The sequence below is a fragment of the Rhinopithecus bieti genome, unplaced genomic scaffold (genome assembly GCF_001698545.2).
Source record: "Rhinopithecus bieti isolate Rb0 unplaced genomic scaffold, ASM169854v2 scaffold_6782, whole genome shotgun sequence".
Taxonomy (NCBI): domain Eukaryota; kingdom Metazoa; phylum Chordata; class Mammalia; order Primates; family Cercopithecidae; genus Rhinopithecus; species Rhinopithecus bieti.
The window spans coordinates 1,439,661-1,457,208 of record NW_016805866.1 but is presented as its reverse complement, the minus strand read 5'-3'; the positions used below and the strand labels follow the sequence as shown (position 1 = coordinate 1,457,208).

Genomic DNA, 17,548 nt, shown 5'->3' with positions numbered 1-17,548 from the left:
ATATATATGTTTTGCACTTGAGTCAACTCTTTTCTATTTTCTCCCGTTTAGATGCAGCATTTATATTCATTCAATATTTTCATTTAGTCCCTATTTTAAAGAAGTCATATTATGGACAGAGATTAGTTTAATTTTTGTTCATAGGGTCAGTATTATAGATAATTAATTGAATTATATTTCAAGTGGAATTCTATCATTGGCTTGTCTACCACTTACTAGCTTTCATGTTACTGCATTTCCCTTGGAAGGAATGGAACTTTATATGCCTGTGGTTGAAATATCATTATCATTGCAGTATATCATTTTGATACATTTAGGCAATGCTACTTTTCATTGTACTGTGCTTCTGGAAACCATATTATGAAACACATCATTACAGTTTGGTTTGTGTGGTTTTATATAAGAAATACTGTAATTAATTGTGTGCATACCAAGGTTTTGTAACCAAAACACATTAAAATGAACTTGTCATTAATTCGAAGTTATAATAACTTTTATTTAAAAAGATTAAAATTTTAAAATTATTCTTTATGTTCTGTAAAATGAGTATAATGTAAACATCCACATAATTTTGCAGTACACATATTTATTCTAGCATACGAAAAAGTGTGTTATATATAGTATATAAATATATAAAATGTAACTATAAATCTACAACTATAGTATCATGTATACAGTATTTCCGTAACTGACAGTTTAGTTAGTATAAACATTAAAATAATAATTTACAGTTAATTTTTTTGTCCTAAAATTTAGAAGAGGTTTTCTCAGATATCATAAAACTGGGAAAATGGAATAAATTGAACAAGTGGCTTTTTTTCTTCACTAATTTTTCAGGATGAAATAGAGGCTTTACAAATAATTGATTTTCCATTTGTCCGGTCCCTTATCTTGGGATCATTCTTTTTAAATGTTGTAGAGTCAAATTAATTTGCAGTGTTACAAAAAGCTTTACTTGTGAATATTTGAGAGTCGTGTCTTGTTCAGGTTCGCATGTTGATCTTTTTCCTCTTTACCATTTTCCTCTCAAGCCTCTTTCCCTTACTGACACTGGTGTTAAGGGAGCTTTGATCATGAAAGAAGATAGTACTAGGCATATTTTGGCATGAGTGGTGTTGGGAGCTGTGTCACTTCCTGAATTGGCTGGCATGGGAATTCGTTTTATTTCCTCCATCTCTGTTTCTGTCTCTTTTTTCCCCATTGCCCATTCTTTTTCTCTTTAATACTTTCTGTAGTAACTGTTAAATTAACTTCTTTTGTTTCCTTAGCCAGTACCTATTTTTTTTTTTTTTTAACATATAGCTATTGTTTTGAAGAAAGTATCATTTCTTTCTTTATCATAAAATCAAATCAGATAAAGGCACTCAGGAATGAAGTGTTAACATATACTAGGCAGCATAAATTTGGAAGAGAGACAAGATTTGAAATAGAGCCCAAAGAATTGTTCATATATATCACACTTATTAAAAATAACTGAGAGATGTCTGTCTTGCCTACTAGGTCCTATAGTTCTCTGGAGTGATAGAACACAGAAATATGCTATCTTATTCATCTTTATGTCTCAGCAACTAGGATATTGCTGAGTGCAGTAAATATTTATTGAATTGAATGAAAATGTGTACTGTCTTCAGAAAAACTGACAAATGTGTTCTTTTCCAGTCTTTCAAATGCCACAGTTTGTTCTTATGTATGATAAGCCAGCTCCATTGAATTTGATTGCTGAAATTCAATTCAGATGAGAGAAGAATTGGTTCTAAAAGTCCATTCCTGTTTAAAAGGATTATGTTCAATTATTTTTAATGTTGCCATAATATTTAATATCCTAGTGTTAGCATAAAGTCTTTTGGTGATTAATCTTTCTCAAGTACATACCTAATCATGTTATTCTCCTGCTGGAAAACCTTTGAAAGCTTAAACTGGATTTCAGTATCTAAGTCAATTTCTGACCTTACTTTTCTTTTTTTTTCTTTATTTCCTCTAAAAAAAAAAAAAAAACAGCAGGATACATGTGCAGAACATGGAGGTTTGTTACATAGGTTATATGTGTGCCATGGTGGTTTGCTATACCTATTGATCCATCCTCTAAGTTCCCTCTCCTCACCCCCCATCCCCCAACAGTCCCCCCTGGTGTGTGTTGTTCCCCTCTTTGTGTCCATGCGTTCTCAATGTTCAACTCCCACTTATGAATGAGAGCATGCGGTATTTGGTTTTCTGTTCTTGTGTTAGTTTGCTGAGGAGAATGGCTTCCAGCTTCATCCAGATCCCTGCAAAGGACATGATCTCATTCCTTTTTATGGCTGCATAGGATTCCATGGTATATATATACCATATTTTCTTTATCAAGTCTATCATTGATGGGAATTTGGGCTGATTCCATGTCTTTGCGATTGTAAATAATGCTGTAGTAAGCATATATGTGCATGTATCTTTACAATAGAATGATTTATATTCCTTTGAGTATATACCCAGTAATGGGATTGCTGTGCCAAATGGTATTTCTGGTTCTAGATTCTTGAGGAATCACCTTACTGTCTTCCACAATGGTCAAACTAATTTACATTCCTACCAACAGTGTAAAAGTGTTCGTGTATCTCCACAGCCTCACCAACATCTATTGTTTCCTGACTTTTTAATAATCGCCATTCTGACTAGCGTGGGATGGTTTCTCATTGTGGTTTTGATTTGCATTTATCTGATGATCAGTGATGTTGAGCTTGTTTTTTTTTTTTTTTTTTTTTTGGAGATGAAGTCTCACACTGTTAGCCAGGTTGGAATGCAGTGGCATGATCTCGGTTCACTGCAATCTCTGCCTTCCGGGTTCAAGGGATTCTCCTGCCTCAGCCTCCCAAGTAGCTGGGATTACCAGCACCCACCACTGTGCCCAGCTAATTTTTTGTGTTTTTAGTGGAGACGGGATTTCACTATGTTGACCAGGCTGGTCGCAAACTCCTGACCTCATGATCCGCCCACCTCGGCCTCCCAAAGTGCTGGTATTACAGGTGTGAGCCACTGCACCTGGCCGATATGGAGCTTTTTTTCATATGTTTGTCGGCCATGCAAATGTCTTCTTTTGAGACGCATCTGTTCATATCCTTTGCCCTCTTTTTGATATGGTTGTTTGTTTTTTTTCTTGTAAATATGTTTTAAGTTCCTTCTCAATAAATGCAGAAAAGGCCTTTGATAAAATTCAACATCCCTTCATGTTAAAACTCTTAATAAACTAGGTATTGATGGAACATATCTCAAAATAGTAAGGGTTATTTATGACAAACCCACAGCCAATATCATATTGAGGGGGCAAAAGCTGGAAGCATTCCCTTTGAAAACTGATACAAGACAAGGAGACCCTGTCTCACCACTCCTATTCAATATAGCATTGGAAGTTCTGGCCAGGCAATCAGGCAAGAGAAACAAATAGAGATATTCGAATAGGAAGAGAGGAAGTCAGTTTGTCTCTGTTTGCAGACAAAATGATTTTATATNATATGGTTGTTTGTTTTTTTTCTTGTAAATATGTTTTAAGTTCCTTCTCAATAAATGCAGAAAAGGCCTTTGATAAAATTCAACATCCCTTCATGTTAAAAACTCTTAATAAACTAGGTATTGATGGAACATATCTCAAAATAGTAAGAGCTATTTATGACAAACCCACAGCCAATATCATATTGAGGGGCAAAAGCTGGAAGCATTCCCTTTGAAAACTGATACAAGACAAGGAGACCCTGTCTCACCACTCCTATTCAATATAGCATTGGAAGTTCTGGCCAGGCAATCAGGCAAGAGAAACAAATAGAGATATTCGAATAGGAAGAGAGGAAGTCAGTTTGTCTCTGTTTGCAGACAAAATGATTTTATATTTACAAAATCCCATCATCTCAGCCAAAAAATCCTTGAACTGATAAGCAACCTGACCTTATCTTTTTAATCTCTCTTTAACCCTCTCAAGCTATTGTCATAATCAGCCACCAATAGTGAAATCTGTTGCCCGTGCGTTTTTATGGTAGTGAATGCTCGTTTCCTTTCTGTAAGTGACCCAATCTTTTCTTGACGTTTTAGTTTGCCTGCTTTCTCATGTTTCATTTCTCTTCTTTCTGAGGTCTTGCTGAACAGAGTAGTTTCTCTTGAAACCTACTAATTTAAGTCTGGTTTCTGCTAGTTAACAGCGATGTCTGTTCTCTCCTGCTCATTCGTATTCACCCCAATCAGTACTTGTACTGCAGTACTTCCTTAGTGCCTAGCCTATTGTCTTTAACATAGAAAGGAATAAGTAAGTAGTCTATGCCTGGTTTAGTTTTAACACAAGTCAGCCTTATCCTGTGATTGTTTTTCTCAGTTCACAAACATTTCAGAAAAACCTCTGCATCAAGGAGGTATGATTCCTATTCAGGAGTTCCTCTTGTCTGGAAGGAACGTGGCAACTTAGTTATTAAAGGGGTCGTTTGAATAGTATCCAAGCCATTAACATAGTGAAGTGGAATCAATATTGGATTGAATATTAGGGACCTGTGATTAGTCCTTTCTCTGCCAAAAACTATCTACCTTATCTTGGATTGATCACTCTTCCTGTGCCTCAATTTCCTGATCTGTAAAATAAAGACATTGGATTATGTCACTAATTTTAACATTGTTGCTAGCAAGATATAAAAAGAGTTCTCTTTATTGAGTTTCTAAAATGTGTCAGTTACTCTTTTGGGTGCTTTATCTTCATGTAGGTTATCATTCCTCTGGAAGTCGGTGTTATTGAATCCATTTTATAAGTGACGTTGTATCGGGGAATCTACCCCAGTATTTCAACGTAGGTTCTTTCGATTTTCCGTAAGTGTCGGCCGGCTGAGAAATAAAGAGAAAGAGTACAAAGAGAGGAATTTTATGGCTGGGCCGCTGGGGGTGACATCACATCTCGGCAGGACCATGATACCCACCTGAGCCTCAAACCAGCAAGTTTTTTATTAAGGGTTTCAAAAGGGGAGGGGGTGTAAAACAGGAAGTAGGTACAAAGATCACGTGCTTCAAAAGGGAAAAAGTAGAACTACTAATAAGGGTCTAACGAAGATCACATGCTTCTGAGGGAACAGGACAAAGGGAGAAAGCAGAACCACTGATAAGGGTCCAACGAAGATCCCAAGGCAAAGGGCAAAAGCAGAACTACTGATAAGGGTCTATGTTCAGCAGTGCGCATATGTTCTTGATAAACATCTTAAATAACAGAAAACAGGGTTCAAGAGCAGAGAACCGGTCTAATCACAGATTTACTGGGGTGGAGTTTTTCCCCACCCTAGTAAGCCTGCGGGTACTGCAGGAGACCAGGTCATATCTCAGTCCTTATCTCAACTGCACAAGACAGACATTCCCAGAGCAGCCGTTTATAGACCTCCCCCCAGGAATGCATTCCTTTCCCAGTGTATTAATATTAATATTCCTTGCTAGGAAAATAATTTAGCAGTATCTCTCCTACTTGCATGTCCGTTTATAGGCTCTCTGCAAGAAGAAAAATATGACTGTTTCTGCCTGATCCCACAGGCAGTCAGACCTTATGGTTGTCTTCCCTTGTTCCCTAAAAATTGCTGTTACTCTGTTCTTTTTCAAGGTGCACTGAAATATTGTTCAAACACACATGTTTTACAATCAATTTGTACAGTTAACACAATTATCACAGTGGTCCTGAGGTGGCATACACCCTCAGCTTATGAAGATAACAGGATTAAGAGATTAAAGTAAAGACAGGCATAAGAAATTATAAAAGTATTATTTGGGAACTGATAAATGTCCATGAAATCTTCACCATTTATGTTCCTCTACCGTGTCTCCAGCTGGTTCCTCCGTTCGGGGTCCCTGACTTCCCATGACAACGTTGCTTTAGTTCATGAAGGGTAAGCACCCTTCTAAGGTCACAGGATAGCAGAGGTGGGATTTGAACGCAAGCCTGAGTGACTCATTCTCTTTCCATGATATGCCACTGTCTTCCGAGAGATGTGACTTTTCAGTCATTACAGTCTGGCAGTTTTCTCACTTACCCTTACGAGTTTCTATACAAAGTACATAAATACTATAAATGAAAATGATTATTTAAAATATGTATTGTTTAGAGTATCCTGGCTTATTTGGGGTAGATTTTCCATTTTGATATATGTTTTAAATGTTCACCAAGGTGCCCAGTCTCTCGTGTGTGTTCACTGTCAAGTGTTTGTAAAGGAAAAATTGCATTATATTGTATTATACTTTTGTTCCATCAGTGAACAAATAAGTAGTTATTGTTGCCACCTATATGGTAGTCTATTTTATGTCTCTTAAACCCTCATGGAAAATGTTTTAAATGCAGGCTTAACCGTTCTTTTCTGGCATTTGAGAACTTGGATGATAAGTAGTTTTCTACACTGAAATAAAGTTTTACTTAAATAATAATAAGGAGAATTCACTGTGTCTAGACTACAAAAAATATAGTTTATTTTAAGCGCCTGGTTTCTGAGAGTCTAAAATTTTGCTCCATACAGGTAGCTGGTGCCCAAGTGACCAGCCCCTAATTAAAACTTTGGACACAATGAGCTTTCCAGATAGATAACACTTTATACGTGTTGTCAGAATTAACTGCTGGAGGAATTGAACATGCCCTGTATAATTTCACTGGGAGTAATTTCTTGAAGTGTGCACCTACTTTCCCCTGGACTTCACTTCATGTGCCTTTTTCTCTTTGCTAATTTTGCTTTGTATCTCTCCTCTTTAATAAATCTTAACATAATTATGACTGTAATATGCTGAGTCCTATAAATCCTTCTAACTACCAGCAAACCTGAGACCTTCAACACAACTATCCATCAACATTTATTCCCACTTGAAGAAAGAAAGAGAAAAGAAGGGGAATTGAATGGTATAACGTTTTAGATTTAGATGGAGCTTTTATAAGCTTTTGGCATTGTATGGGCAAAAATGTATGGTAATATGGATAATTCTGTTTTTGAGTTGTTCCTTTTTTTGACACTGCTTATATAGCGAGAAATAAACATGGACTTAATTAAGTGATACCAAATTTAACCATTCTGCTTTAGTGGCTGAGATAATTTCACACAATCTAAATATAAAAAGTTCTTCAGTGTAGAAGATGCCTCCAGGAATATATAATAGTAATAATGGAACTGAAAATCATTATAATGGAATAAATAAGAAAAATGCTTTTCATTTAGCATTTCATGTAGTGCATCAGGAAGATAATATTTACTACTTGTGCCTTAATATTTACTATAAATATCCTGAAAACATTTATGCATGGATTTATTATGTGTTTGTACACTTACATGCTCTAGGTATATGTGCATGTGTATGTGAGTGAGAGTGTATGTGTGTTGGGAATTGATATGAGGGTTCTGTAGTACAGTCCTTTGATTGATGTGGGGTAAATATTTATTACAGTTAGATTTTTCTGATTGATTATTTGAGGAAGATGGATTAAAGAAATGCCAAAACAATGGCTGAATACAATCCTTAGGAGAATATAGGAAGGACCTCTATAATGAATTTTACCTTAAAAATAACGCAGGCTGACAGCAAAGCTGTAGCTACTGATAGTTTCTAGACTCAGGGCAGTTAGAAGAGGTGTTCATCCAGGACAAATTCAAACCTATTGATTAGTGAAAATCACACTTATTTACAAGAAGATCCATACCGTTTTCTGTTCTTTTATACTCACATACCCAATCAATGACATGATCTTTTCAAATATTATTCAAAGTGAATTATTGCATGTAGCATGTTAATATAAAAGTCTGCCATATTTAAATGTGAGAACAAAAGAGTTTGCCTGCATAAGCTCTGGGCTTGAATATGTTAATCCTGTGCTCCTTGTTGTTGCTCTGTAATTACAGAAGAATAAATAACCCTGTACTTATTTTCCTTCTGGGTTCAAGTGAGTTGCTGGAGAAATCCAAAGAATTTGGTGTACTCTTGGGCCCATTATCAATTTGAAACTATCTAACTAGAACCTTATTTCTGTTTGTCATCTTTTAAACATCTATCAGTTGTTCATTTCCTGTTTTCCTACTGTGATTTTTTCAGATCTTCTCACTATTAAATTACACAATTTAACTCATTTCCATCCTCCCTCATCAGAGAGCTACTTTCCTGCCATTTTAGAAGGACTGCCTTTTTGTTAGGAGTTGGTCCTCAGATAAGTTTACTTCTTGACTTACTAAATTGAAGACGCCTGTGAGTTCTAAGTGTAGAAAGTTATGAAGCTGTTGCAGGAAGTCAGGGACCCCAAACGGAGGGACTCACTGACACCATGGCAGAAGAACATAAATTGTGAAGATTTCATGAACATTTATCACTTCCCCAATCAATACTCCTGTGATTTCCTATGCCTGTCTTTACTTTAATCTCTGAATCCCGTCATCTTCGTGCGGAGGATGTATGTCGCCTCAGGACCCTGTGATGATTGCATTAACTGCACAGATTGTTTGTAGAGCATGTGTGCTTGAACAATATGAAATCTGGGCACCTTGAAAAAAGAACAGGATAACAGCAATGTTCAGGGAACAAGGGAGATCACCTTAAACTCTAACTGCCAGTGAGATGGGCGGAACAGAGCCATATTTCTCTTCTTTCAAAAGCAAATAGGAGAAATATCGCTGAATTCTTTTTCTTAGCAAGGAACATCCCTGAGAAAGAGAATGCGCCCCTGAGGGTAGGCCTCTGAAGTTGCCACGTTTGGGGCAGCTGTCTTTTACAGTTGAAGACTAAGGCGAAGGGATTAAATAAGTCCCCATCCCCTATAGTGCTCCCAGGCTTATTAAGACGGGGAAATTCCTGCCTAAGAAATTTTGGTCGGACCGGTTGTCTGGTCTCAAACCCTGTCTCCTGATAAGATGTTATCAATGACAATGCGTGCCTGAAACTTCATTAGCAATTTTAATTTCACCCCATCCTGTGGTCCTGTGATCTCGCCCTGCCTCCATTTGCTTTGTGATATTTTATTACCTTGTGAAGCATGTGATCTCTGTGACCCACACCCTATTTGTGCACTCCCTCCCCTTTGAAAATTGCTGATAAAAACTTGCTGGTTTTACTGCTCAGAGAGCACCATGGGACCTGCCAACATGTGATGTCTCCTCCGGACACCCAGCTTTAAAATTTCTCTCTCTTGTACTCTTTCCCTTTATTTCTCAGACCAGCCAACACTTAGGGAAATAGAAAAGAACCCACGTTGAATATCGGGGCTGGGGTTCCCCCGATATGAAGCCATTAGATATTTGAAAGTCTGGAGATGAGGAGATAGTATGGCCTCTGAGTGTAGGACTCACTAATACCTACTAATATCTGTCTACCTAAATACTCATCTACCAAGGATATTGTGTAGATGAGATGATTCATAATATTGGAACTTTATAGAGTTATTTAGATTTAAGAGGCTAAATGATAGAAGAGACTTAGGAAATGAGATTATGAAAGAAGAAGAGGAAGATAGAGAGCTAGTGAAAAGTGGTATTGTGAAAGTTAAGGAAGCAGAGAGTTAGAATGAGCAAGGGGTTATTAACAGTGTCACATGCTATAAGGAAACTAGGTGAAGGAAATTTTTGTTTGTTTTGTTTTGTTTTGACTGAATTTTGCTCTGTGGCCTTGGCTGGAGTGCAGTGGCAGAAGCTCAGCTCACTGCAAGCTCCACCTCCTGGGTTCAAGCTGTTCTTGTGTCTTAGCCTCCTGAGTAGCTGGGATTACAGGTATGTGCCACCACACCCAGCTAATTTTTGTGTTTTTAGTAGGAGACGGATTTTGCTGTGTTGCCCAGGCTGGTCTCGAACTCCTGAGCTCAAGTGATCCACCCACCTCGGCCTCCCAAAGTAAGGTTTTAAAGAGTTTTGTATTTGGCTGTAGGTGATCTTCGAGGATCTTGATGAGAGCTGTTTTCATAGTATGATGGAAACCAGACGTAGTGAACCAAGTGAACTGAAATAAGGTTGTGGGGGCATCAAGTATGAACTACTCTTTCCAGGAGCTTGGCTTAAGAGGTAGATGAGTACATGGTGCTGGGTAGAAGATAATGTAGGATTGAGAAAAGTGCTTTTGTTGGTGGTGGTTTTCTTTTTTTAATTTTAAAATCTTTACTGTTAGTTTTGAGATGAGAGAAGTAAAGTGGAGTAGTCAAGTAGGAAAATCACAGAGATAGGCTATTTGTCTAAGGAAGAATCCCCTTTCCTTGGAGGCTGGAAAAGAGAAGAAATTGACCGTTGGTAAATTTTAAAATACAAGTAGGATATACTTGGGGTATCCTGCATTAACTGCCTGCCTCAATTTTACTTTTGAAGGAGGAACTATAGTACCTACCAAAACCAAGGGTAAAAATGGTAGGGTCAGAGATGAGACTTTTTGTAATAATGGCCCTTGCGTGAGCTGGGTTGAGGCATGTGGAAGACTTTCTGGGTGCCAATGAGTTGACTCTCAGTGTGTGGTCACATCAACTGATAATCCTGTGTGACGTTTCTTACAGGACTCAACCCGACGTAGGAATTAGGAATTTTTTAAGTTCACCTAGAGTTGGTGGTTTTGTTGGTAACGTTCAGTGAATGAACAGTTTAAAGAGGGAGGCTAGGTGTAAGCAAGAGACTGGCTAAAGTGAAAAAATACAGTATTTGGGTTAGAAAGCCAGGATTTAAAGCTAGCAAAAGAAATCTCAAGGGAGTGGTTATCTCCTTGACAGTGAAGCACAGATAACACAGAAGGAAGAGGGTGAAATAGCTGATTAGATTGGTAATTAAATCCAAGAATTATGGGAAGAGGATGGAGTGAGGAACTTCTTGCTTTAAAGGTGGCAGTTCTTATAAAAACACCAAGATAAAACCATGGCAGTGGGTGACTGAAGAGGCATGGAGTTGGGGTCATCTGAGAATCTGGAAGTTTAGCAATAGGTTGGTAACATGGGCTCTAGAAGCAGACTATCCAGATCCAAATCCCTATGCCCTCACTTATTAGGTGTGTGATCTTGAACAAATTATTAACTGCAGCAAATGTTGGTTACTTTTCACTGAAATGGGGATAATAGTGTCTCATTTTAGATTTGTGTTGGGATTGAATGAGGTAATTCATATAAAGCATTAAATCTTTGGTATAACTCGACTACTCAATGCATTTCAGTCACAGTCATAGTTATTTGATTATTATTGCTCCTTTTCTTTTAAATCTCAGCTTATACATCACCTCCTATGGGAGACTCTCTGCAGCCACACTGTAGACTATAGACGCCTTTAGGTAACTCTTCATCATGTTTTAGCACCTAGGACTATCTACTATAATTTAATGGTTGGAAAAAATACCTCCCTAATTAGAGTTAGCTTCTCTGGTGTTAAGACTGTGTCCTATTAATTTTCTATAAACCATATCTCTGATGAACAGGAAGTGTAACCACTTTCTTTCCAAGGATTTGTTGAAAAGAAAAATCAGTTCCATTTCTCTTTTGATGAGGAATCACTTGATTGCTGCTTGTTAATCAAGTTGATCTCTAGCATATTGGTAACACTTTTAGGATAAGAGCAAAAGGTACACCACAATTACAAGGGTTTTTCTGATCTTATTGTAGAATTTTCTACACACACAAGTATACAGTTCTCAATTTCCCATTTGGGTGGATGAAGTGTCTTCCAGGCTGCCTTGAATTTAGCAAACTGGACAAATGCAAACCTGTTGCCTAGAAAATGAAGTTTGTTTTTGAGGCATTTAAAAAAATGTTTGCCGTAATGTCAAACTATGATTTTAATCATGAGGGAGATTATATTTAACCTTATTTGAGCCATAGATCATGGAATCTGGACCTGGAAACTCTGCTGCTGGGGCCAAAAGAGCTTGGTAAATGTTTCTAGTTTCATTTGTCTGGGCCTTAGTTCAGTGGAGATGTTATTTATTGTTTATCCAACTCACAGCTTCATTCTAGCCCTTTGAACCCATTCTTATTTGGACACATGACCTTTTTATGTTAGCTTGGTTGCCACTAAGTATTTGGAAAGTAAGGCTCAGGAGGGGCAGCTTATGTGACCCATTGTAAGCGCTTTATTTCTGAATTTATCACTTTCTTACAAAGCTTTACAAAAGTGGCTTAATGTTAATGATTCTTTAATGGCTTAATGTTAATGATTATTTTATTTGTATAAACTTACTTAAAACAGTATCTTCTCATTTTTAAACTTAAAATAGATATTTACTTATTCTTAAAATATGTATTAATCATGATGATTTAGTGTAATTTCCAAATATATAATCACCATCCTGGCTTTAGGGAAGCTAGACTTAAGGTTTTTTTTCTTGATTAGAGAAATATTCAAAATAAAGTTAAATTAAATGTATTTATAAATGTGTACTATAGTGATTCATATCAGCTTGGGATAAGTGCTTCAATATATAATATTATGTTGGTTTATCTGGAAATAATCAATGTATAAGCACTTTATTGGGAACCTAATGTAGTGTTATCTATGCTGATGTTTCTGTCACTTTATTGTTACTTATTTTTGTTTTTTTATTATAATTTTGTTTTGCTGCCAGAAAGCAAAATGCTATATATGATTGCTACTAATAGTTCTCTGATAACCTGACACATTTTAAAACATTAATATTTCTTCAGTTGGACAAAACACTAGGTTGTTACTAAAATAATGCACATTGTTTTCTTCAAAAGTGCCTTCTATTTTAGTGACAGTCAATTGGAAACCCATGTTTTCCTTTTTTGGATAATAAAATAGTCCAAAAAAGAGGGAATATTTATATAAAAAATTATTCCCAACTAATGTGGTTATAAAATACAAAGAAAATGACTCATATATTCTAAATTGATTGCTAATGAATTTTAATACAAATGATTTCCATTTCAGTAGCATTAGAGATTCTTGTTTGATGATATGCTACACATCCAGTTTTGACATGGATTTGTTCCTAATGTTTCACATGCTTTATTCCTAGAATTTAACACGTGAACTGGAGAATGGGGAAAAACAGCAACTCCAGATGTTGGATCGACTTAAGGAGATCCAGAGTCACTTTGACACATGTGAGGCCGAACGTAAGCATGCTGACCTTCAGATCTCAGAGCTGACTCGCCATGCAGAGGATGCAACCAAGCAGGCTGAGCAGTACCTCAGTGAGCTCCAGCAGTCAGAGGCCCTGAAAGACGAGGCGGAGAAGAGGAGGGAAGACCTGAAACTGAAAGCTCAAGAATCCATTAGGCAGTGGAAGCTTAAACATAAGAAGTTAGAGCGAGCATTGGAGAAACAATCTGAAACGGTTGATGAACTGACAGGCAAGAATAATCAGGTATAAAAGCCACATTCCTAAGGAATGGTTTTCAGTGTGACCCAACCATTCATTCATCTATCCTTTGAAAAAACACTTTGCATATAATCAATATGCCCTTGATAGAAGAATCCTTATGGTTGGCTGTTTCAAAGTATAAAGGTTAATTTTAAAATATTTTTTACTTAAGCCTTTTTGTAGTTTAATATTAGGTGGCTTTTCAGAGTTGGCCCTTCAATAGATGTACCCCTTGCCCCAGTGTAGGTGTAAGTTTCCTAAATTGAATTATTCTTTAATCTCCTGATATTCCAATGGAAGAAAATTACTAAATCTTCCTTATTTTCACACAACTTTCCTCCCAATGCATGTATTTTAAAATCTCATTTATTTATATATTTCAACTAGGTATTGGTTAGAAAGAAGCATTTAAAAAATGCAGTGGTTACTAGGGCCATTTACTGGCAGCAACTGTAATGGGCTTACTTAAATGTGTACACTGAGGATCTCACTGACTGAGCAGTGTTATGGGATCACAACCCTCTTCAAGACTTTGGTTTTATGCCCTTTTGATAGCAACAAAACGCATTTCACTCATCTAAGTATGCATTTCACATTAACTTTTCTCTTGTATAATCAGTTACTTTAAATGGATTTTATGCTTCTATGTTGATTCTCATCTGATATATATTTGGGTTGAATTAAACCCAGATGTTTATAAGATAATAAGCAGGAAAGTCGTGATTGATTTTTATCCATGTTTATTCTTGGTTTATCATTTGTGCTTTGTCATTTGTCACTTGTCAAGAACTCTGTACATTCCAAAAGAATAATCATTTGGATAAGTTGACTTTCTTTGAAAAGAAAACAAAATGTAGGGCATTATATTTATAAAATCAATTTTCAGCATTTAAGAGTGACAGATGCTTACTTCAGATGAGCTGTCATAGAAAAGATACTTTATCTTTTACATATGAATTTCTCGGACATATAGAAGATGAAAGAAATGATCATTTTGCACTCACTGCAGATTGCTTTTCATTTTAACCCATCATCTGACACATACTGGGTGGCTGGTTGCCCTGAAGTAAAGCAGTTCTAAAGCTTTCAGACTTATGCCTGAACTGATCTGATCCCAGGAAATTGCTCTATCTTGATTATTCTGTTGTCAGCCTGATCTGGCAACCGGCTCAGTGAGCCTGACTGTAAGGTAGGTAGGTGGCTAGCAAGAGGAGTGGTTGAGGGAATTGACTGATTGAAAATCTCATCTGGAGATTTTACTTAATTAGAAGAGATTTAGAAGGGTCCATGTCATCATACAGTATTCTAGTCCATGGTGCTGAGACTTTTCTAGGTTGAGTTTTCAGAATATTAAAAATTGTTTAACAATGATTTCCCAGAATACTTCCAATTATTTTTATCACTTAGCATTACTAATGATAAGCAAAGAAGCAGTTTTAAAGTGATTACCACAGTTAAGGTCGTAACACAATTATCACAGCAGGCGTTGTAATTTCTCCTTTAAAAGCCTTAAAAATTAATGCAGCATGTTGCAGTTAGAGCAATGGTTTTTCAAGGAAAAAGAGTAAGAAATGTGCTCAGTAAATCTGTGATGTGGAAATACATGGCAAATAATTTTGGAAAAATTTTCAAAAAATATATTACTGAATATTATTTCAAAGGGATATTTAATTCTTAAGAAAATCACAAAGCCACCTTAACACATTTGTAATACAGCTACTTTCTTTTGATTTTAGGGCTAATTATTTTCAAAACTGACTCCAAGGTATTTTGGAAGGGTGTATTAAAATAAAAATTATACCGATTTACAAATATAACATATGGTGGCTTAAAGAATAAATTACTTAATAAGTACCCTTACTGAGTCATTTTATATGCTCATATGATGCTCTCCTCATATTTGCAGTATGGTTCTGTGTCTACCGCCAGTTTTCTTTTTCTAGCATAATTTATTTTCTGCTTTAAGATTTGTTACTTAAAAAATATACTAAATGACAAAAGGCTTTTTTTCTCTTAAAAACTTCTCCCATTTATTTCTCTTTTCCTGCTTTTTACATTTCTGGAATCTTAGTAAGATTATAAGATTCCATATTACAAAACTACTTCGTTACTGAATGATGTGTAATATCAAATCGCATATCACTGCAGAAAAAAAAAAAACAAAACCCAGACAGATCAAATTGTATACTTTCCTCCAAGACAATTAAATGGATATTTACATCAGGGAATTGTGGTGTACTTCAGGGATATGTAGGTAACACATATTAGGAGATCGAAAACTTAATAGATACAAATAATCTAGCCGTAAGTTGTGGTATTTTTGCTTCTCTTTTTCTTTTAAGGTACTGTTTGAAATCATTGGTTTGTACAGGTGCTTTGAAAACGACAAAGGAAAAGATTGGACTCCGATCATAGTATATGCTTTTCTGAATGTTTCCAATTTTTTTCATATTCTTTTTTAATATGGATAATGGGAATACTTTCCAGGGTTTTTTTTTCCCCCTGCTGAATTGGCAGAATAATTGGCTTACTTATGTATTGAGCTTTTTGCTTGATAGTATTTGACTTCAAGAAGCTTAAATTACCATATATTCCTTCTGCATATTTCCCTCCTGCTGGCAAAAAAAGAGTTATATGTAATATATGCTATCTTGTAAAATCTGAGTTTTTGAATGGTTGAAAGTAAGAAGGATCAGTGCCAGAGTGTATGATTTTTTGAATGCATATACAGTCCTATCACATACCGTTCAAGAAATGCTAGAGTATGTATTAGTATAATCCAGCCATCTGCCTGCATTTTCCCTCACATGCAGGTAAAACAAACAAAACAAAACAAAACAAAAACATTGAGTAATCCCCTCATCTACCTTTTAGTTAATTAAAAAAAGAAACCCACCAAACTGTATATATAATACTTTGTGTTCAGGTCTTTGAGGACTTGGCTTCTGTTTCTATAATTGCCATGGTTTTAGATAGTATCATTCTTTGGGCTTCACACAGCTATTTTCCGGGCTTTTTTCAATACTCTTTTCTTTTGCCCCTTCTTTGGAAGCTTGGACTGTCTGGTTAGAACATTCTTTTCCCATTTTTGCTCTTGACTGTTGGCTATTTTTCATTTATGCCACTACATTTCTCAAGGATTTTAGCTTGGCTTTGCATCAGCCTGTTTTACGTCATGTAATTCTTGCCATCATCCTTAGTAACTTCAGAGTTCAAGTCCTCAACCTACTGAAGTCTGTATCCTTATAATTCACTAATGTCTTATTTTATAGTGACCTTCACTGAAATAATTCTACTTCAGCGTCCAATTTCTGTGTTTAAATTTTATCTTCATCTGTAATTGTTCCATGTTCAAGCCTTCAGTTCCAAAGCTCAGTCTGATCTTTCAGAATTCTTCTCTTCCCTACCACCTAGCTTTTTTAACTATTAATACCCAATTTTGATCTTTCTATATTCCTCTGGTTTACTAGCCAGTTTCTGGATTCAGTTTTCTTCCTGTCACATTGGACTTCATCGAAAGCTACTTTGATGTCATTCTCATCACATCTTCAATTTCTTTCTTCTTCCTCATACATTTTACCGATTTCTAATCTGGAGTCAACCCGACTTTCCACTTTTTCCATTCCTTCTCCTAAACAGTAACAACAAAACTTCTATAGAAATAGCAGTTGGCTTCTATAGTATTCATGATTACCTCTTCCCTCCCCCTATCCAGTCCATTCAATAATTAATGCAAGACCATCACTAGGTACAAAATTGCAGAGAGGTGAAGCCAAAGCTTTGATATACTCTCTGGAGCACTTCTGCCTGGAATGATTTTCTTGTGGTTTAAGCAAGTTCGGATTGGGATTTTCTCTTACCCTCAGTAGAAGAAATTCACGTTTATGTAAACTTTGAGTTCTAGCAATAAGGAGCTATAAGCAAAATAACCTAAATTGTAGGATTGGCTGAGAGGAGAAGTAGGGTAAGGGGCAAGAGAGGATCATATTGTTCTAAAAGGAAAGTTGGTAAACTTTGCTATGTGGTTGGAAGCAACTGGTTTAAAAGATAAATCATATTTAGGGGCAGTGATGCTGTGAATAAGAGGATAGTATTAAGTGACTGGTAGGAAAACTTTAGGATGTTGGAGTATGTTGTGTACATATTTCAGCCTTCAGTAAGGTATTACAAGAGAAAGACAAGTTTAGGTTGAAACTGGTCTGTCTAAAAGCAGAGCTTTGTTCGTTTCTGTTTGTTTGTTTGTTTTTATTTTATTTTATTTTATGTA

The 17,548-nt window shown here is 36.1% G+C and overlaps 1 protein-coding gene across 10 annotated transcripts in view; it reads left to right on the top strand.

The window, feature by feature from the left end:
* The window catches only part of CEP128 (centrosomal protein 128), a 483,382-nt gene that overhangs the window by 147,217 nt on the left and 318,617 nt on the right, over nt 1-17,548 (top strand). For all 10 annotated transcript variants that reach the window (XR_001885973.1, XM_017873844.1, XM_017873838.1 and 7 more), the window contains one exon: nt 12,934-13,284. Coding sequence is in view for 9 of the 10 variants with exons in the window: in XM_017873844.1 (XP_017729333.1) it covers nt 12,934-13,284 (351 nt within the window). In the remaining variant the exon portion in view is untranslated. The remainder of the gene's footprint in view (nt 1-12,933; nt 13,285-17,548) is intronic.